The following is a 22,980-nucleotide window of genomic DNA, read 5'->3' as shown; positions in this document are numbered from 1 at the left end:
TGTTAACAGCATCCATAAGGTATTAAGAGGTTTTTTTTCTGCTTAAGCAATCGAAGTGAACGTTTAAATGCATTTATAAATGATATTTTAAAAACAAAGACTGTGGATAAATGTGGTAGAATTTGGCTCATGGCAGTATTTTCTGGTGGCTTTATTGTGGAACAGTAGTTCTTACTGAGGAATATTCACTCAACATGGATATGTTTACAATCTGTAATATCTATATTACATTTCAGAGTTTTTTTGTTGACTGTAAAACCATAATTATAACCTACAATTTCTTCAAATATCCTGGTTTACTTCATTGTGATCCAGTATGTCTCAACTTATTTGTCCATTTGATCTCTATATTGTTAATATTTGTACTAGCTAAATCTTCCAAATCTAATTTTGAATTTGTTTTCATGCTTCCCAGGATGCTACAGAATATGCAGACCTTCCAGTGCGCCACAATGAAGACCAACTGAATAGTGATCTGGCTAAGTGTCTTCCCATTGAAGTAAACCCACATTCATTTGACAGTGCACACACTAAAGCCCACCTACTGCTCCAAGCACATTTTTGCCAAGCTGCCTTGCCATGCCCCGATTATGCTACAGATACGAAGTCTGTGCTGGACCAGGCCATTCGAATCTGTCAGGTATGAAAAAACTGAACAGTGCCAAACTATTCAAGATGATGTTCATAGCGAGAAAAATAAATGCAAACTAAAACTTGTCCAGATTTCTTCAACAAATGTTTAAGGTATTGTTTTACATATATTTAAGAATTGATTTTTTTTACTGTTCTGCTCATTAAGTTTGAAGGTGGTGTGTTATTTTACACATTTGCATTTTTCTATGAAATGCAAACACATTTTACCAATTTGTCTTGTTTACTAAATAGTTATCTCTGTGACCAACACATGTTTATTTTGTCAGGAGAGCATATAAAAGCAAGAATGTTAAATTTGGTTTACTGCCTGGTTGCTTTCTTTCAGTGTAGAAGAGCAGAGAGTTAAAGCATCTTGAATGTTAGGAATGGTGAAGGTACAGTTAGCCAGACGAATAGGTGACTAAACTGTCAGACATTCCAGAGAAACACACATGTTTTAACCAGGGAAAGTGTTGGCCCACTCAAGGACAGAGAAGGGAATCTATGTGTGGAGCCAGAGGAAATGGGCGAGGTGCTAAATGAGGTGGTGGAAGCAGGTACCATAGAAACGTTTAAGAGGCATCTTGACAAATACATGAATAGGATGGGAATAGAGGGATACGGACCCCGGAAGTGCAGAAGGTTTTAGTTTAGGCAGGCATCAAGATCGGCGCAGGCTTGGAGGGCCGAATGGCCTGTTCCTGTGCTGTACTGTTCTTTGTTCTTCTTTTGTTTTACGTGGATTTTCAGTTGAAGATAGCTGGAGATAAAGGGCTGGATTTTATGGTGGGCTAGAGCGGGGGGGGGCCATCCACCAGCCAAAAAGTTGGTGGCGATCCCACCTCCGCTGGGCCTGGGGATCCAGACAGGATTTTAGGGTGCCCAGGCCCTTAGTTGGTCTTGGGCGGGACTTCCACTTCATTGAGGCAGGAAGTCCGGCCTAATAGAACTGCCGGCCAATCAGCGGACTAGCAGCTCTCAGTCCCAGCAGTGCCACCGGGAACAGTGGCTGCTGCTGGAACTACACCCAGCTGCAGGATGAAGATGATGGATGGCCCCGGAAAAGAGGTAATTTTTAGGGCCTTTCCGGGGGCAGTCAGTTGGGTCCCAGCGAGGCGAAGGGGGGCGGGGGAGGGCATGTTGGGGGTGGGTGGTGCGGTCCTCCATGGGGCTCAGGGTGGCCAATCAGGAGGCCCCCCCCCCATTCCGCCAGAAGGCTGCCTAGTTTAATCAGACAGGTTTTCTGAGGCCTCAGCCGCCCACCAGCCAAACATAAAATTCCCTGTGGCGGCGGGCGGAGGCCCTTAAGTGGCACTAAATTGGCCACTTAAAGGACTTGATTGGCCTGGGGCAGGCGGGCCTAAATTGGCAGCGGAGGCGGGAGCAGCTCGAGAAGGGACACCACCCCCACAGCCTCCCACTCCATTTTACAACATGCCACCAGCCCACTCTTTTTTGGGGGGCGTAAAATTCCAGCCGAACTCTCCAAGGGGGATGTAGCTTTTTAAAGTTTCAGGAAGGATATCATATATGTGCTCTTTCAATTAAAGTTAGATAAGTGGAGCAAGCAACAATTATCCATTGATTAAGAGTGTGAAAGTGTGCTAAGAGGATGCTGTCTTTAAGTGCTGTAAGTTTAACAAATGCCATTTATAAGGTGGTGCTGAGGCAGCATGCAGGTTGAAGTGAGAGTTCTGCAGCATGTTCCTCACCTGATGCAACTGTGTATTCTGCATTTATGTTGTCGAACAACTATATATGTGCAGGTAAAAAGGAGTAAGCCTCTAACTTTTTATTCATTCATTCAGTTTATATTGTGAGTTTATACTTCACAAATTTAGTCATAGTTGCAAAAAGCTTCAACAGCAACTTGTGCCTTCAATGAAAACCACCACTGACCCAAGAAGAAAGAGATTAGAAGGGAAGACCAAAACTAAGATTGAAAAGATGAGTTTTGAAAATGATAACTTGCATTTATATAGTGCCTTTAACATTGAAAAGTGTTCCAAAGTACTTCACAAAGGCATAAGGAAAAAGCAAGAAAGAAGAGATCAGAAGGGTCAAAGATGTGGGTTCTAAGGAAGGGTCTAAAGGAAGAGAAGATGATGGAGGAGAGGAAGCATTTTGGGAGGGAATTCCAGAGTGTGGGGTCTCTGCAGCTGAATACACTGCTACCAATGCTGGATCAGGGTGGGATGGGGATTGCACAAGACACCAGGGTCAGAAGAACAGAGAGTTAGAGAGGTTTTAGTGCTGGAGAGAGCCAGGGCCCGGAGAGATCTTAACACAAGGATCAAATTTAAATTTTGAGGTGTTGAGGGACTGGGCTGCAGAAGGCAGAGAAGATGAGCAGCAGTGTGTGATGAATGTAGTATAGTTTTGCATGAACAAAGTGTGAGGAGGGTGGAGTGCGAGAGGACGATAAAGACATGGAAGGGGGTTACTGTAACTGGTGTACTGAGATAGAGTTGGAAACGGGCAATGTTACAGACGTGGTAGTAGGTGGTCTTGGTGATTGGGATGTGCGTTCTATACATTACTTGAAGATATAATTTGTTTTATATATATTTGATCACTCATGGCATTGTATATCTCAAGTCAAGACCAACTACAGTCCCCAGGTGACGTGGAGTTGTGGGCTTGAAATAATTGGACCAGGATCTGCAGATGTAATTCAGTTATCATTTTAAAGTCATACATTGTGATCTTGTTTTTACATTTCCATTGAAAATTTCCGACATGCACATTTATAATAGAAACAACCTGTTTGGAACTGTAATTACACCCTCTTGCCAGTGGTGGCAACAACACATTTCTACTGGAAAGAAGGGAAAATTACAAAGTGAGAAGTTTAGTTCCTTGTAAATATGGACCATTAGAATTTATAACGGAAAAGATTTAGAAAAATGCATTCAGATGTAAGTTTATATAGATATATGTATGTACCAACTGATCTCTTGTGATGTTGTACACAGGTCAAGCGTGGTTAGAGAGTGGGATAGTGAAACCAATGTAGGGAATGGGAGCTGATGGAGGAAGTGAGGAGGCAAATACGAGAGAAAATGGGGAAGGAGGGGAGAAGAAAGGAGGGCGGGTGGGGAAGGGAGAAAGGCAGGAAGGAGGAAATGAGGAAGCAGAAGAGAGGACAGAATGCCTGGGGGAGACAGGAGGGGAGGAGAAATGAGGGATGGACACAGGAAGAGATGCTGTCCAGTGGACTGCCTGGGAAATTCTCAGCGCAAGGGGTTAAAGAAGTGTTAATGACTATAAAGTTCAACCAGGGAGGGACAAGTGTGAGGAAGAGGTAGAAAGGAAATTGATTTGGGGCATCCAACCTTCAGGGATGAGGAAATATAACGAGTGAGAGAACATAAGAACTTGGAGCAGGAGTAGGCAATTCTGCCCCTCGAGCCTGCTCCGGCATTCAATACGATCATGGCTTATCTCATCACAGCCTCAACTCCACTTTTCTACCCGTTCTCCATAACCCTTCAACCCATTACTAATTAAAAATCTGTTTATCTCCTCCTTAAATTTACTCAATGTCCCGGCATCCACCGCACTCTGGGGTAGTGAATTCCACAGACTCATGACCCTGTGGGAGAAGTAATTTCTCCTCATCTCTGTTTTAAATCTGCTATCCCAATCCTAAAACTATGACCCCTTGTTCTAGATTGCCCCACAAGAAAAAACATCCTCTCTATGTCTACTTTGTCAATCCTCTTAATCATCTTATATACCTCAATTAGATCTCCTCTCATTCTTCTAAACTCCAGAGAGTAAAGGCCTAAACTTCTCAATCTCTCTTCATAAGACAAACCCCTCATCTCTGGAATCAATCTAATGAACCTTCTCTGAACTGCCTCCAATGCAACTATATCCCTCCTCAAGTAAGGGGACCAAAACTGTACACAATACTCCAGGTGCAGTCTCACTAATGCCTTGTACAGTTGCAGCAACACTTACCTACTTTTATACTCTATTCCTTTAGCAATAAATGGCAAAATTCCATTTGCCTTCCTTATTACCTGCTGTACCTGCATACTAGTTTTCAACGAATCATGCATGAGGACACCCAGATCCCTCTGCACCAAAGCACTCTGAGGTTTCTCTCCATTTAAATGATAATTTGCCTTTCTATTCTTCCGAGCAAAATGGATAACCTCACACTTATCCACGTTAAACTCCATCTGCCAAATTTTGGCCCATTCACCTAACCTATCCATATCCATTTGTAAATTTCTTATTTCTTATTTCTTTATTGCAACTTACTATCCCACCTATTTTAGTGTCATCTGCAAATTTGGCTATAGTACCTTCTATCCCTGCATCCAAGTCATTAATATAGATTGTAAATAGTTGGGGCCCGAGGACCGAACCGTGTGGCACCCCACTAGTTACATCTTGCCAACCAGAAAAAGACCCATTTATCCCAACTCTCTGTTTTCTGTTGGTTAGCCAATCCTCTATCCAAGCTAATAAATTGCCCCTAACCTCACGTGATCTTACCTTGTGTATTAACCTTTTGTGCGGCACCTTATCAAATGCCTTCTGGAAGTCCAGATATACTACATCTACAGGATCCCCATTATCCACTTTGCTTGTTACAGCTTCGAAGAACTCTAGCAAATTAGTGAAACATGATTTACCCTTCATAAAACCATGCTGACTCTGACGGATTGCGTTTTGACTTTCTAAATACCCTGCTTTACTTCCTTAATAATGGATTCTAACAATTTCCCAACGACAGATGTCAAACTAACTGGTCTATAGTTTCCTACTTTCTGCCTCCCTCCCTTTTTGAATAAGGGCGTTGTATTAGCTTTTTTCCAATCCACTGGAACCTTTCCTACATTCAGGGAATTTTGGAATATTATAACCAGTGATCCACTATCTCCGCTGACACTTCCTTTAAGACCCTATGATGTAGGCCCTCAGGCCGTGGGACATTGTCTGCCTTCAATCCCAATAGTTTGTTCAGTACTTTTTCCCTAGTGGTGGTGATTGTTCTAAGTTCCTCCCTTTCTATAACATCTGCATTTCCTGTTACTATTGGGATGGTACTAGTGTCCTCCACCATGAAAACTGAGGCAAAATACTGATTTCGTGTCTTTGCCATTTCTGTGTTCCCCTCTATTAACTCCCCTGTCTCATCCTCCAAAGGACCAACATTCACTTTAGCTACTCTCTTCCCTTTTATATACTTAAAGAAACTTTTGCTATCCATTTTTATATTTTGCACTAGTTTTCTTTCATAATTTACCTTTGCTCTTTTTATTACTTTTTAGTAACCCTTTGTTGACCTTTAAAAGTTTCCCAATCTTCCAGCCTGCAACTAGCCTTTGCAATATGGTATGCCGTAGTTTTTGTCTTTATGTTATCCTTAACTTCTTTGCTTAGCCATGGATGTTTTTTCCCCCTCTTAGAATCTTTCTTCCTCTCTGGAATATATTTTAGTTGGCGGGAATTGAATATCTCCTTAAACATCTGCCACTGCTCATCAACTGTCCTACCTTTTAGTCTTCCTGCCCAGTCCACTAGGGCTCAATCTGTCCTCATGCCTATATAATTACCTTTGTTTAACTCCAGAATGCTAGTTTGGGACTCCAGTTTCTCGCCCTCACACTGAATTTGAAATTCTAGCAGGCTATGATCACTCTTCCCGAGAGGATCCTTAACTATGAGATCATTAATCAATCCCACCTCATTACACAACACCAAATCTAGAATAGCATGCTCCATAGTTGGTTCCACAACTTATTGCTCCAAAAAACAATCTCTAATACATTCAATGAACTATCCCTCGAGGCTACCCTTGCCAATTTGATTAATCCAGTCTGTATGCATATTCAAAATCACCCATGATTATTGCCGTACCTTTCTTACAAGCCCCCAGTATTTCCTGGTTTATACTGTGCCCCACTGCGGAACTACTGTTTGGGGACCTGTAGATTACTCCCACCAGGAACTTCTTTCCCTCGCTATTTATTTCTACCCAGACTGATTCTACATCTTGATCTCCAGTGCTTATATCATTTCACACTACAGCACTGATCTCTTCCTTTACTAACAAAGCTACACCACTTCCTTTTCCTTCCTGCCTATCCTTCCGAAATAGTGAGTACCCTTGGATATTCAATTCCCAAACCTGGTTTCCCTGCATCCACGTCTCAGTAATCGCCACTAAATCATAGCCATTCATCTGTGTTTGCGCTGTTAACTCATTTATTTTATTCCGAATGCTTCGTGCATTCAGAATAAGTTTGTTCTTAAATGGAGGGGAGATGGAAAATGGCAGAAAGTGAAGGTTATTATGAAAGGGGAAATGTATCATGAGAGGTAGCCTCTAACAGGGAACTAAAATCAGTGGAGAGTTTGGAGGGGGGGGGGAAGGATTTGACAACCAGCAGGTGACTTGGAACAGGAAATACAGCTGAGGATGTGGCTGGTTTGGTGTTGCACACACATACAAACACATGGGGCATTAATTACCATTCCAGTGGTGTATGCTAAATGTACACTTCAAATTACGCATTGTTCAGTAAATTATAAAAACAATGTCACATATGTCCAGACGTGAAACAGATGAATTTAAAAGAAAGATAGCCAGAAAAAAATGGATTCAAGATATAAATTACAGCCAGTGACTTTACCACGTGGTGCAAGTTATAATGAATTGACCTGTGTTTTGTAGTAAAGAAATTCTGAAAATCTAAGTGAAGAATCTCATTTCATAAAATATTATTGCAACAGTATTCAAGAGGCAATATGGTGCATGGCACTTTTTCTTTAAAAAAAAAAGGCATTAAATGATACAAAAGCAAAATACCATGGATGCCAGAAATCTGAAATGCAAATAGAAAATGCTCGTAATACTCAGCAGGTCAGGCAGTAGCTGTGGAGAGAGAAACAAAGATAATATTTCAGGTGGATGACCTTTCATCAGAATGATAATTTGTCTGAGATTCACCATGTTGGAGATTGCAAGTGCACACCTTGGGGGAAATTTTATACTCTCCCCAGCGTCGGGTTTGGAGGCAGGGCGAGCATGTAATCAGGTGGGATGTTGGCAGGGTGATGGGGGGAGCCCCGCCACCTTCCTACTTCACCCACTGCCGCAATTAGCCCAACAGCAGGCGCGCCTGTCACCACACGAAGAGCACAGCAAGAAAAACCATGCGGTTTGCTTGCCAACTCCAGGGATGGGGGTGGTTCCTCGTTAAATGGCACAGTGCCTCATCAAAGGAACCAGCATTGGGAAGGGGGGAGGGCCTGCTGAGAAACCCCTCCCCCCCCGCCCTTGCTGCTGACCCCCCTACACCCGAAACCCCTCTCGCCCTGACCTACCTGTGGCCTGGGTCCAGCGCCACTCCTAGGCCTCAGGTGTGTGCTCCACTGGCAGCAGCTACCGTCTCCACAATGGTGCTGCTCAGTTAAAGAGCTGCTGACCTCTGATTGGCTCTCAGAGGGCGGGTCCTTGATCCTGCGGATGGCCTGCCGCTGTCCTAATTGGCACTTGAATCATCGGGCCTCCTGCAGAAGGAGCGAAGTGGGGTTCTCGCTGGTGCTTTTGCCGGAGGCCAAGACCCCTGTCGCCTGGATAAAATCCCCACCCTAGTTTCTTGCACTGTGTGCTGTAGTTCACATCAAATTGCTGTATGATCTGAGCCACTTTTCAACTTTCCAATATCTCAAAGCCAAAAATGGATTTATGTTTCCTACCAAATGAAAGCTAGATTTTTTTAAAAACTGAGTACAGGATAATGAAACTTCAAGAAAATGGGTAAGCCTGGGGAAGGGATGATAAATCTAATAAAGAAACACACTTTCTGTCACTTAACCCTTTGAAGCTAATTTGGCTCAGCCTTTAAAGCACAGACTACAGGTTGTGAAGTCTAACTGAGAGGGACTGGTCTTCTGCTTCAGAGCACTGCCATTTTATGGCAGAGTTATATGTCCAATCACAGAGGCTGTAGATTGGAATATGCCCTTAGAATTGTGGGTAGACAACATCTCATGATTTAGTTTAGGCAGAATAGCTATTGGTTAATGTTAAATGGAAATGATCTCTATTGCTGGCCTAAGAAGCTTGTCAATGAATGTGACCATTCCAGTTAACTGACCCCAAAGGTTGCTCATTGTTCACAGTTCCAGCACCTTGCATAATTAAGCAGTACCAGTGCCGAAACGTTGAGAGGTGAACTACCATGTCCCTTTCCTTCTTGAGCCTTCTCCTTAGGAGACGTGAATTTAACTCTCACGCCCTGCTATTCACAGTATGGAAGTAGAGCAAGTTGAAAAATAGAACAGAAGCAAAAATCAATTTTGCCACTGCAAGATGGCAGCACTTTAGGATTGGCATTATGGCTAGAGCCCCAATTAATTTTTTTGCTGTTGCTGAAAATTTACTGAAAACTTTAATAATTTTAATAACCAATGCCTTTACATCATATGATGCAGAAGTAAGTAAGTGGGAAAAATGGGAATCAGTTTAGTTTACTTACGTTACTCTCAAAAAAAAACACAGGTAATTATAGGTAGCCCACATTCAGCAATGGGCTTAACTTGGGGGGGGTATTCTAAACCAAATGAATGGCTTCAGCATACTAGAACATAAAAGTCAACACATGTATAAAGCATCTTCCCCATGTTATAATACCTCCAGATCTTTTTGTTGCATTAATAGCTGATGGAAATGATGCATCATTTTTCTTTTAAATCTTTTACACTATGTGTAGCGTTGAATGTTGGGTTGTGTTACTGTAGAAATTAGCATCTTTGAAGCTAAGGAAAAGGTATATTTTGGAAACAGAAAAGGGTAAAGGTGTAGAATAGTTAGCATAATTTACAGCCAGCTGCAGTGACATGGAAACCAACTACCTCATAAAAGATGTGTGTGCAGGGCTTTCTTAACTGCTGTCCAGGGAATTGCCTTGTTTATCACGCCACAGCAAAACTGAAGTACAAGCTTATGTATCTGCTACTAATTGTCCATGCATGTCCTATGCTTATAAATGTCTCTTTTCTGTCAGACTGTGGAAATCAAGCTACTGTTGATTCATGTAGCCTTTAACTCACTTCCCACTATCCTCGATTCCTACAAAGCCCTTTGACAATCCAAACTGTTCACATTCATTTATCCAACACTTATGCTTCAAATGTTTATAGATGTGCATAGTATTTATTTCCTTGTATTTCTTATTCCTATACTCTGAACAAATAGCCATTTTAAAAATGCATGTACAGTGCATTTTGAAGTTAGTCAAATTAGCTTTTCGGATGCTTGAAATTCTTAACTGAACATTTGTCAGAAGAACTCAATGCAAACACTAGGGCTTTTAGGTGAGAAAAATTTGCCCCATTAGAGGAAGGAGGGACTTATTTGCTTATAGCTTGATATTACGATATATTGGTGAGTCACAGTACATAAAACTCATAAAAATCCTATAGTATATTGCAGTAATTGAACAGGCAGTGGGTTACAAGGTCAAAATGATTCATTTTTTATTCTAAGTGTCATTGTTTCCAGAAATAAATGAATGTATTTCACAGTATCTGAATGATGTATTACATTTCATTAACTTTTAAAAATGATTATAATATTGATATCTTGCTATTATATTCCTGTCAGTTATTTATTTCTCTTAAGCATATGCATTTACTGCAAGAAAAGCCACCATCCTCTTGTCTGATGAAAATAATCTTCAGCTGTGCCAGACTGAAGAGAGGACTCTGATATGCTCTGCTGGCCTCACATTTATCAAGAGCATTTTAAGCATCCAGATCCTGTCATGTATCATCTTCATTTGTGCCCATAGTGGTAAAAGACATAATACAAAAAATGAAAATGCTGGAAATACTCAGCAGGTCTGGCAGAATCTGCAGAGAGAGGAACAGGCTAACATTTCAGATCGATTACCCTTTTGTCAGAGCTGGGAGTATTTAGAGAGGTAACAATTTTTAAGCAAAGCAGGAAAAAGGGGGAGGAAAGGAAAGTACAAAAGGAAAGGTCTGTGATGGGTGAAGTGCAGGAGAGTTTCAATGACAAAAGGGATGATGGTGCAAGGCAAAAGAAGATGCTAATGGGACAAGTAAAGAAATAGAAGATGGCTCTAGAGCAGGCTGTTACGACAGGTGAGAGATGATAGGGATAGTTTTCCCCTTTTCACCCCTCAACTGACTGAAGACAGCATTTTTATTGAACAAGAGTGTGTTTTTTTAGCCCCTGAGCACTTTAATTGTTAAAAGAAAGATAAATGTTTATTATACAAGACATGAAATATACGCAACAACACCCACTCTCACACTCATGCTGATACATGTGCACACACTCAAGAAAACATAGAGATTATAAAGATAACATGCATTTGGTGTGATAATTTAAACTTGCTTTTTCCCGGGGTGAAGACTTGAAACGGTGCAGGCCTGCAATTTATCCCTTGTTCACTGAAGAAAGACTTGGGAGGTTCAGGAAAACAGATGTGCTGTTGCCGACTGCACTTGTTATATTTCACCCAAAGGTCAATGGTGAAATCCTGGGACAATTTCCCAGGTAGGGAGTTCAAGGCCAAACTCCAATCTCTGCCTAGATGTAGTTTAAAGATGGTGATGTTAGGCAGGGTCCTTCCTCTTCACTGGAATAGATGGAATTCTTGATTTTGAACTAATAACCAGTGCTGATTTCGCTTCGATTATTCCAGAATGTGCTACCACTTCACTTGCTCCTGATTGGGCAATTTGAATCCGGGCCACTTTGGCGAGCTTCAGGTTTGCTTAGGTTTGTTTCCTAAGTTCATTCTATAGTTCGTAATTTTTCCTTGCCTGAGCGTGACAAGGTGTAAGCAGGAAAAGTAGAATCAGCACCAACAAATGTTGTCCAAAAACAGAAAAAAACAAAGAAATTGAGGGCAGAGGTTATGATCTGAAATTGTGAAACTTAATGTCAAGTCCAGAAGGTTGTAAAGTGCCTAGTCGAAAGATGAGATGCTGGTCCTCACGCTTACATTGAGCTTCATTGAAACAGTCTAGGAGGCCGAGGGACACACTTTCAGTCACCTGTCATTTTAATTCTCAGTACCACTCCCATCTGACCTTTCTTTCCTGCCCTTCACCTCCCCCTTCTTTCCCTGCCTTGCTTAAAAGCTATTATATCTCTACGTACTCCCAATTCTGACAACGGTGTTGGGGGGTGGGGGGTGGTTGCAACACCAGTGGGGAAAGGAGGCATTCGAAGTGGACCCAAGCATAAGCTGGTTTGAGCAGCAGTGCTCCTCCTGGCTCCTCCACATTGAGGTAAGAGCCATTGGTTCCTTCATTTCATTGATGAAGTAGCTGAAGATGGTTGGACCAGGACACTACCCTGAGGACCTCCTGCAGTGATGTCCTGGAGCTGAGAAGATTAACCTCCAACAACCACAACCATCTTCCTTTGTACTCAGTGTGACTCCAACCAGTGGAGAGACTTCCCCCGATCCCCATTGACTTCAGTTTTGCTAGGGCTCCTTTATGCCACATTCGGTCAAATGCTGCCTTGATGTCAAGGGCAGTCACTTGTCTTACCTCTTGAATTCAGCTCTTTTGTCTATGTTTGAACCAAGGCTGTAGTGAGGTCTGGAGCTGAGTGGCCCAAGTGGAACCCAAATTGAGCACTGGTGAGCAGGTTATTGGTGAGTAAGTGCCACTTGATAGCACTGTCAACAACACCTTCCATCACTTTGCTGATGATCGAGAATAGCCTGATAGGGTGATAATTGGCCAGATTAGAGTTGTCCTACCTTTTGTGTACAGAACATACTGGACAATTTTCCACATTGTCAGGTAGATGCCAGTCTTTGTAGCTGTACTGGAACAGCTTGGCTAGGGGTGCAGCTAGTTCTGCAGCACAAGTTTTCAGTACGACAGCTGGGATGTTGTTCGGGCTCATAGCCTTTGCTGTAATGTCAGCTGTGGTTCAGTTGAGAGGCAAGCGCTCTTGCCTCTGAATCACTAAGTTCCAGGTTCAAGTCCCACTCCAGGGCTTCAGCAAAAAAACCAAGGCTGACATTCCAGTGCAGTACTGAGGGAGCGCTGCACTATCTGAGCTGACATCTTTCGGATGAGACGTTAAACCGAAGCCCCATCTGCTTGAGTGGATGTAAAAGATCCCATGGCGCTATTTTGAAGAAGGGCAGTTATCCCCAATGTCCTGGGCAATATTTATCCCACAATCAACATCACAAAAACAGATTATCTGGTCATTATTACATTGATATTTGTGGGAGTTTGCTATGTGCATTACAACACTTCAGAAGTACTTAAGTGGCTGTAAAGCGCTTTGAGATGTCCAGTGGTCATAAAAGGCACTATATAAATGCAAGCCTTTCTTTCTGTATCATGTGCCTTCAGCCGTTTCTTGATATCGTGTGGAATGAATCGAATTGGCTGAAGACTTGCATCTGTGATGCTGGGAACCTGAGGCGGAGGGCAAGATGGATCATCCACTCAGCACCTTGGCCAAAGATGGTTGCAACTGCTTCAGCTTTGTCTTTTGTACTGCCTTGCTGGGCTCCCCCATCATTGAGGATGGGGATGTTTTTGGAGACTCCTCCTCCAGGTAGTTGTTTAATTGTCCACCACCATACATGGCAGGACTGCAGAGGTTTGATCAGATCCATTTTACTTTGTCTATCACATGCTGCTTCCGCTATTTAGCTTGCATGTAGTCCTATGTTGTAGCTTCAGCAAGTTGGCTCCTCATTTTTAGGTACGCCTGGTGCTACTCCTGCATTCCACATTGAACCAGGGTTGATCCCCTGGCTTGATGGTAATGGTAGAGTGGGGGATATGCTGGGTCATGAGGTTACAGGTTGTGGTTGAATACAATTCTGCTGCTCATGGATGCCTAGTTTTGAGCTGCTAAATCTGTTTTGAATCTGTCCCATTTAGCACAGTCGTGGGGCCTCACAACACGATGGAGGGTATCCTTGATGTGAAGATGGGACTTTGTCTCCACAAGGACTATGCAGTGGTCACTCCTGCCAATACTGTCATGGACAGATGCATCTGCGACAGGTGATTGGTGAGGGCGAGGTCAAGTAGGTTTTTCCCTCTTATTGGTTCTTTCACAACCTGTGGCAGGCCCAATCTGGCAGATGTGTCCGTCAGAATGCAACCAGCTCGATCAGTTAATGGTGCTGCCGAGCCACTCTTGGTGATGGACATTGAAGTCCCCCACCCAGAGTACATTCTGCACCCTTGCCACCCTCAATGCTTCTTCCAAGTGATGTTCAACATGGAGGAGTACTGATTCATCAGCTGAGGGAGTGTGGTAAGTAGTAATCAGCAGGAGGTTCTCTTAGCCATGTTTGACCCGATTCTATTAAGCTTCAAGGTGCCTGCATCAGATGCATGCTGGTAAAGCTCCATCAGTTACACAGCCCAAACAGGCCATCAAAAACTTTCTAGCCCAGAGATGATTAGGGATGTCTCCTGGCTTGTAGCCAGAAATCTTCTCTCAAGCCATGCTATCAAAACCGAGTAGCTACTCATTCATCTCATTTAACATTTATTGGACCTTGCTGTGTGAAAATATTTTTGTACATAACACAAGTGACTGCACTTCAAAATAAATTCATCAGATGTAAAGCTTGCGTTAGCATTGAATATCTTTCTGGGATCCAGCTTAACTATTCCCTTTAAGATCTTACACCTCAATAGTAACACTCCTAAACTGCCAATTTTCAAATGTAAACATCCCTATTCCCAGCATAGCACAGGTGCCCAGTGCCATTAATCCATGTGGCTGTAGTTGTGTTTTTCTGCAGTGTTGGCATCATGCTCAGAATGCCCAGAACTGTACCCAATATTCAAGGTGGAGGCAGATCAGTGTTTCTGGGGGGAAAAGATTCTAATTATCACTTCCTGAGACTTGTGCTCCATAAGCTGGAATCATACCGCACAGAAGAAGGCCATTTGACCCATTATACCTGTGCCTGTACTTTGAAAGAGCTGTCCAATTTATTCCCAGCCCTCTGCAGCCCTGCAAAGTATTCATCTTCAAGTCTATATCCAATTGCCTTTGAAAGTTCCTGTAAAATGTGGTTCTACCATCCTTTTATGCAATGTATTCCAGATTTTAACAACCCTCTGTATGAAGAAATTTCTCATTTTCCCACTAGTTCTTTTGCCAATTATTTCAAATCTATGACCTCCAGTTATCGACCCGCTTGCCAGAGGAAACAGTTTCTTCCTACTTGCTCTATCAAAACTGCTTATAATTTTGAAAACCACTACTAGGCCTCCTCCTAACCTTCTCTGGTCTAAGGAGAGCAATCCAACTTCTTCAATCCCTCCACATAACTGAAATCCTGCATAGAATCATAGATGTGAAGCTTGGTTAGCATTGAATATCTTTCTGGGATCCAACTTAACTATTCCCAGAAGGAGGCCATTTGGCCCATCAAGACCTCTCTAAGAGCAATTTAGCTAGTCCCACTCCCCTGCCTTTTCCCCATAGCACTATCATTTTTTTTTCCTTTAAATGCTAATCCAATTCCCTTTTGAATGCCACAATTGAATATGCCTCCAGCACACTCAAGCAGTGTATTCCAGATCCATTCCACTCGCTGCGTAAAAAATGTTTTTACTCATGTCACCTTTGGTTCTTTTGCCAATCACCTTATGTCTGTGTTTTCTGGTTCTTAACCCTTCCGCCAATGGGAACAGTTTCTCTCCATCTACTCTGTCCAGACCCCTCATGATTTTGAACACCTCTGTCATATCTCCTCTCAACCTTCTCTAAGGAGACCATCCCCATCTTGTCCTATCGATCCACCTAAGTCCCTCATCCCTGAAACCATTCTTGTGAATCTTTTCTGCACCCGCTCTAAAGCATTCACATCCTTCTTAAAAGTGCAGTGCCCAGAATTGGACACAATACTCCAGTTGAGGTCAAGTCAGTGTTTTGTAAAGATTCACTATAATATCCTTGCTCTAGGCCTCTATTTAAAAAGCCCAGGATCCCGTAAGCCGTTTTAACCACTTTCTCAACCTGCCCCGCCGCCTTCAATGATATGTGCACATATACCCCCAGGTATATCTGTTCCTGCACCCTTTTAGAATTATACCCTTTATTTTATATTGCCTCTCCTCATTTTTCCTACCAAAATACATCACTTTACACTTCTCTGCATTAAATTTCATCTGCCATATGTCCATCCATTGCACCAGCCTGTCTGTCCTCCTGACATCTGCTATTATCTTTTGTAGTGTTTGATGTTGCCAAGTTTCGTATTATTTGCAAACTTCGAGATTGTACTCCTAACCCAAGTTGGGATTATTTAAATATAAGAAAAAAGCAATGGCCTTGGGGACCTCACTGCTTACTTCCCTCCAATCAGAAAAACATCCACTTACCATTACAAAGACAAAATACTGCAGATGCTGGAAATCTGAAACAAAAACAGAAATGCTGGAAATATTCAGCAGGTCAGGCAGCATCAGTGGAGAGGAAAAAAGAATTAATATTTCTGGTCTGTGTAACTTTTCATCAGAATTGGCAAAAGTTAGAAATGAATGTACCTGGTTTTGAACAAGTGAAGGGGGGGAGAAGAACAAAAGAGAAGGTCTGTGATAGGGTGGAGGGCAGGAGAGATTAAATGACAAAGGTTTCATGGTACAAAGCCAAAGCGGATAGTGATGGGACAAGTGAAGAAACAAAAGCTGTGTCTGGGTGAGGTGTAATTTTTTTTCTTCTTTCATGGGATGTGGGTGTCGCTGGCAAGGTCAAATTTGTTACCCATCCCTAATTTTCCTTAACAACTGAGTGGCTGGCTTGGCAATTTCAGAGGACAGTTAAGTGTCAGCCCCATTGCTGTGGGTCTGGAGTCAGACCAGGACATCAGATTTCCTTCACTAAAGGACATTAGTGAACCAGATGGGGTTTTAGCGACAATTGATGAGCCTGGGCCTCTGGATTACTAGTACAGTGACATTACCACTATGCCACCGTCTTCCTGACAGGATAGCAGCTGTCCGAACACAAAGTAAAGGAGTTAAGAAAGAAACAAGGTGGGGCAAGAAAATGAACCAGCAAAAAACCACGAAAAAAGAAGAAAAATGGGGGCAGAGGTTGTGCAAGCTCGAGGAACAGCACCCCATCTTTCGGCTGTGCACTTTACAGCCTTCCAGACTCAGCATTGGGTTCAGTAATTTTTGATCATAACCTTTGTGTTCAAACAGCTGCTATCCTGTTATTTACACCTCATCCAGACACAGCTTTTGTTTTTTTCAATTGTCCCATCTCTACCCGCTTTGGCTCTGTACCATGTAACCTTTTGTCATTTAATCTTTCCTGCCCTCCACCCTATCACAGGCCTTCCCTTTTGTTTCCCCTCCCCCCTTTCACTTGCTCAAACCAATTACATTTTTAACTACTGCCAGTTCTGATGAAAGGTCATACAGAACTGAAAGGTTAACTCTGTTTTTCTCTCCACAGATGCTGCAGGGCCTGCTGAGTATTTCCAGCATTTTCTGTTTTTGTTTACCACTACTCTGCCTCCTTTCCTTAATCAGTTATGTATCCAAGTTGTAACTGTCCCTTCAATGTCATGCGTTTTTATTTTCCAAAGAAGTGTTTTTTAGTTTAGTTTAGAGATACAGCACTGAAACAGGCCCTTCGGCCCACCGAGTCTGTGCCGACCATCAACCACCCATTTATACTAATCCTACACTAATTCCATATTCCTACCACATCCCCACCTGTCCCTATATTTCCCTACCACCTACCTATACTAGGGGCAATTTATAATGGCCAATTTACCTATCAACCTGCAAGTCTTTGGCATGTGGGAGGAAACCCGAGCACCCGGAGGAAACCCACGCAGACACAGGGAGAACTTGCAAACTCCACACAGGCAGTACCCAGAATTGAACCCGGGTCACTGGAGCTGTGAGGCTGCGGTGCAGTGATACTTTATCAAATACCTTTCATAAGCCCAAATGTGCATCTAGTACACTACCTTCATCAACTCTCTTTGTTACTTCATCAAAGAACTCCATCCAGTTCGTCAGACACAATTTGTCTTTAACAAATTCATGCTGCCTGTCCCTTATTAACCCATGCTTTTTGAAATGAGAATTAATTTTGTCTTAGCAATGCTCTTTAGTAGCTTTCCCATCACTGAAGTTAGACTGGTTGGCCTATAGTTACCAAGTTTATCCCTCTCCCTTTTTGAATGTGCATCCCCTAAGATCTTGTTTGTCTTTTTCACATGGCTCGACATTCTGATCATTTCAAACCTCTTTATCAGAAACCATACAGAGGTGAAGTTGGTGATTCAGCCACACATCCTCTTGAGCACTGCAGAGTTACGTTGAACCTCTCTTTTAAAAATGGATAATGGAAAAATATTCCCATGCCACCTGAAAAATACTTGTTTATTATTATGTACCAGGAATGTTGTCTATTTTATTTCCCAACAAACTGATGTGCTGACTGAATAAGGTGGGCTACAATAATCACTCATTCTTAGTCAATGGTGGAAAATCTAGCCCAATGTCTCTTTAAATCCCCCAGTATTGATTTTTCTTTTTTCAGGATGAAAGGTTAAAATTTCTATTGGACTTCTTCTATAGGAATACAATGATTGTGTTAACTTCTTGCATTGATTGACATTGCCTCTTACCTAAATCTACAAAAGTTTAAAAGTTTGAAATATTTTAATCAAGCCACAAAAAAGCATAATCGTTTCTTTAATATCTTGATTGGAACTAGCTGTTGAAAGGTGTTGATGCTCACTATCAGGAGCACATGTGGCCCTTCTTCAGAAGAAAGCATTGGTCAACAAGGCCTCTTTAGGATCAAGTTGGCTCCAAGATGACAAATGTGGTTATTGAGTTATGGAATAAGTCAACCCTCTTGTAATGTTGATAACCTAATACCTGAGCCAGGCAAGTCTGCACTATGCTGTGTCATGAGCATGACTACCATATATGTATACACTAGATACCCATTCTTTTTTTTAAAAAGAAAATGTTTCCATTTACACAGTGTCTCATCATGTATCTCAGAAACATCCACAACCCTTCAAGTATAAGGCACTGCAGTTGAATTGCAGTTACTATTGTTATGTAAGCAAATGTGGCAGCCATCTCCTGCAGGAGAAAGTCCAGTAAAAACAGCTTTAGATGGATGCAAGAATGTTGCCAGAACTTGGGGAAAAAAGCCCCGGCTCATCTTTAAATAGTGCCAAGAAATCTTTGCTCGCCATCTGAACCCCCTAAACAAGTAGATGGTGCTTCAGTCCAAAATATGTCTGGTAATGCAGCATTCCTTCAGGGTTAAACTGCAATATCAGCTCAGATTTTGTCCTTGGATGGGGATTGAAGCACAGTGTTCTAACTGGGGTGATCATGCTATTAATTGAGCTAAGCTGACTAAATTTTATTTAGTAATAAAATAGTTTCAAGTTCATTTTTGAATGTTGCACTTTAATGTCTCCTGATTCTGGTCGTTGCATGGTTTATATTATGGATGGTTTTCAGAGCAAGTAGGTATGTATTTTTTAAACGCAAAGAATAAACATTAACAAAGCAAGTTGTTATGATCTAGAAAGCACTGCCTGAGAGGGTGGTGGAAGCAGATTCAGTAGTAACTTTCAAGAGGGAATTGGATAAATATTTAAAGGGGAGAACATTGCAGTGTGTGCAGAAAGAGCCAGGGAGTGGGACTATTGAAAATCTCTTTCAAAGAGCCAGGGAGTGGGACTATTGAAAATCTCTTTCAAAGAGCCAGGGAGTGGGACTATTGAAAATCTCTTTCAAAGAGCCAGGGAGTGGGACTATTGAAAATCTCTTTCAAAGAGCCAGGGAGTGGGACTATTGAAAATCTCTTTCAAAGAGCCAGGGAGTGGGACTATTGAAAATCTCTTTCAAAGAGCCAGGGAGTGGGACTATTGAAAATCTCTTTCAAAGAGCCAGGACAAGAACAATGGGCCAAATTATCACCACCTGCGGTGTAACATTGTCTAATTAACATGGCGGCTACTACCCCATGGAGCTGGTGGCCGCCCTCCAGGTAAGCCAGAGCCTGAGGATAGCCACACCCAAGTACCATCCCCAGTCTATTCGAACCCGGCCCTGGGACAGGGAGCGGGGATGTTGCGGGGGAGGATCCGCCAGTCGCTACCGACATTTCAAAATTTTATAACAAGTCAGATAGAAATGGACTGAAAGAGAAAATTAAACTCAAGAAGCATTAACTTAACATTACTCTTTAAGGAGGTTACTGTAAAAAGTTGTCTCTTCAGTCTTTTCAAGTTTAATTCAAGTAATTATGATCAATCGACACTAATCTTTTGTTGCAACTTAATATTTTCAAAAACGGCTGGTTTTTGGACAGTGGGATTTTAGCTGTCGGACCTGTAGTTTTTCTCTTATCTAAGTCTGGCTGCTGTGCTGCAGTCAGCTAGGAAAATGGTTCCAGGGATTGGGATTTTATTTACAAGGTTAGATTGGAAAAGCTGGGGATGTTCTCCCTGGTGCAAAAGAGATTAAGGAGAGATTTGATCGAGATATACAAAATTGTGACGGCTTTAGATAAGTTAGACCTGGAAAAACTGTTCTCATTAACTGATGGTGCAATGATTAAGGGACACGGATTGAAAAACTTGGGCAAGATATGCAGGGGGAATGTGAGGAAGAACTTTTTTTATAGAGTGAGTGGTAATGACCTGAAACTCACTGTCCACGAGGGTGGTGGAAGCAGCGACAATCAATGATTTTAAAAGGAAATGGGATGGGCATTTAAAGAAAATAAACTTTCAGGGCTATGGGGATCAAGCGGGGGAATCGGAGTCACTGGATTGCTCCATAGAGAGCAGGCAGGGACCAATGGGCTGAATGGCTTCCTTCTATGCCATAAATGACTTTATAATTGAGTATTATTTTCAAAACTTCTGATTTCTACCTCTGATCTCTGCAAAGTGGCCAAAATAAATTGAGTGGGAAATACTGCTCTGTAGGAAGAGAAGCTGCCACTGGATAAAGGGTATGGGCTGTGGAAGGTAAAGGACATTTCTTTCTTAGGCACACTCAATTTGAGAGTGATTTTTGCATATCTGTGTAACAGGCCATTGCAATCTCGAATTGGGAGCTGCTTCAAAATAAGACCATTAAGCATCTCTGAGTTAAGATCATTTAGTTTTCTAACTGGATGTTGCAGCCAGAAAATTGGCATAATAGACCATCTTCTTGCAATACAATTTGTTAGTGGATACTGTTGAGGCAGAGTACGGGGAGCTTTACTCAGCATCTAACTGGGTCATAGCTGATCGGAGAATGAATAATATTGGTCCTGAATGCAAAAAGTTGCAACGTGCATCCAGAAAATTGGCATAATAGGCCATCTTCTTGCAATACAATGTATATAATTGTAAGTTCTTTTTTTTAACCAAGTAAAGCTTCAGAAAGTTGGTGCAAGTGTATGTTGCAACTTTTTGCATTCAGTACCAACATTATTCATTCTCAGATCAGTATGACCCAGTTAGATGCTGAATAAAGCTCTCTGTACTCTGCCTCAACAATATCCACTAACATGAATTTCGGAAGATCATCTCCAACTATCAGATGGCATCAACCTCAATCAAATATAGTTTTTAATTCATACGTTTCTGTCGACATGAGTGTTACAAAACACTCCCGCTGCTGTACTTTAATCTGTTCTACACGTAATCTAGTTCATCTTGAGAACATTTTTATTTTAATAACATTTTGACAGAAGTGTTGATTCCCGCCCCCATTAATGACACACAATTAGTGGTGACTGTTGTCACTGTGTTCCCCACGTATATCCTGGTTACTAAAGTGAAGAGCGAAGCTGTGGAGTAACTTTAGCAATTCTGTTCTTTCAATAGGATCCACATTTGAAAGGAAAAGGCTGCAAAACGGCGCATACTTTAAGAGCATGCAGTGTGGGATCACTAAATTTACCTGTATAATTGTTGTTTTCCTCAGCCAAGTTCATCCATTTACAGCCTGCACGATCATATAGCTGACTGAATGCCACCAACAATAATGGTCATATTTTTAACTGCATAAGAGAACGGGCCAGTGAATACCACTGTGATACTCTACCCCAAAGTCCTAATATGTTTCAACTCAGTTGCAAAAAATACATTTCCATTGAGAAAGAAAGCCCTGTATAGTTATAGAGTTACCAGTAAACCTAAAATAAAAGCAAGATACTGCAGATGCTGGAAATCTGAAATAAAAACAGAAAGTGCTGGAAATACTCAGCAGGTCTGGCAGCATCTGCGGAGAGAGAAGCAGAGTTAATGTTTCAGGTCCATTACCTTTCATCAGAACAGTTCTGATGAAAGGTAATGGACCTGAAACGTTAACTCTGCTTCTCTGTCCGCAGATGTTGCCAGACCTGCTGAGTATTTCCAGCACTTTCTGTTTAGATACCAATAAACCTAGTTTTGAACTGTTTCATAGCAGAAACAAGAGTGAAGGGAGCAGAGGAAAGTAGATTGAGAAATTTAAAATACTCATTTTTTAAAAATTGTAATTCTTACGTTGATATGAAGTCTTAAAGCACTTCACATACAACAAATTACGTTTGGAGTAGAGTGGCTTTTTGAATTTTGTTCCAAAACACTTCATAACCAATTAATCGCTTTTGAAGTTCCACAGACAGCAAATGAGATTAATATGTGTGTTGGTAGTGATATTTGAGAAATGCATGTTAGCCTCCCTTCTTCAAATGTGCTTTTTCAGTCTATTCGGGGCCTTCGGTTAAACCTCTCATCTGAAAGACAGCGTCGACAACCTTTCAGGACTCCGTCACTCTTGAAGTATCAGTCCAGATTATGTGTTGAAGTTCTGGAACGCATATTGAATCCACAACTTGCTGATTCAGTAGCTAGAGTGCTGCCATTGAGTGAAAATTGATATTTATTATGTAGGAGAAATAATTGGGATGATAGCTGACCACCAAAGTTAAATAGTTTATGCTTACTCTCTTTTTCATGAAAGCTGCTATAATATTTCTTATGTTTGCTGGTTGCCTGTTTTTCTCTTTCATTGAAAAGCGACAAATTTTTTTTTTTAATGTATTGTTTCCTTCCCTGCTTGGATCTTCCCACGCCATCCTCAGATAGAGAGGGCAGACTGGTGACCCATTCCCAGGCTTGAGCTGATGCTACTCTTTAACAGGCCACTCCCTCCCTGAGGTGAGCCTTCGACTTGTCATGTGGAGATTAGTAGGAGAGGTGAACCCGTGTCCTACCACACTGCAGTATTTTGTATTCCAGTACCAATCTATTGTGCCATTTGCTTTTCTTTCCTCTTTCTACCAATTTAACTTGC

General features: G+C 41.9%; 1 protein-coding gene across 1 annotated transcript in view; it reads left to right on the top strand.

Moving 5' to 3' along the window:
- The window catches only part of ascc3 (activating signal cointegrator 1 complex subunit 3), a 740,670-nt gene that overhangs the window by 669,033 nt on the left and 48,657 nt on the right, over positions 1–22,980 (top strand). The window contains exon 37 of the mRNA XM_068026887.1: positions 416–640. Within this exon, the coding sequence (XP_067882988.1) occupies positions 416–640 (225 nt within the window). The remainder of the gene's footprint in view (positions 1–415; positions 641–22,980) is intronic.

This window comes from Heterodontus francisci, chromosome 3, assembly GCF_036365525.1.
Source record: "Heterodontus francisci isolate sHetFra1 chromosome 3, sHetFra1.hap1, whole genome shotgun sequence".
NCBI lineage: Eukaryota > Metazoa > Chordata > Chondrichthyes > Heterodontiformes > Heterodontidae > Heterodontus > Heterodontus francisci.
The sequence above is the reverse complement of the archived record's forward strand: the minus strand, read 5'-3'. Positions and strand labels throughout refer to the sequence as shown.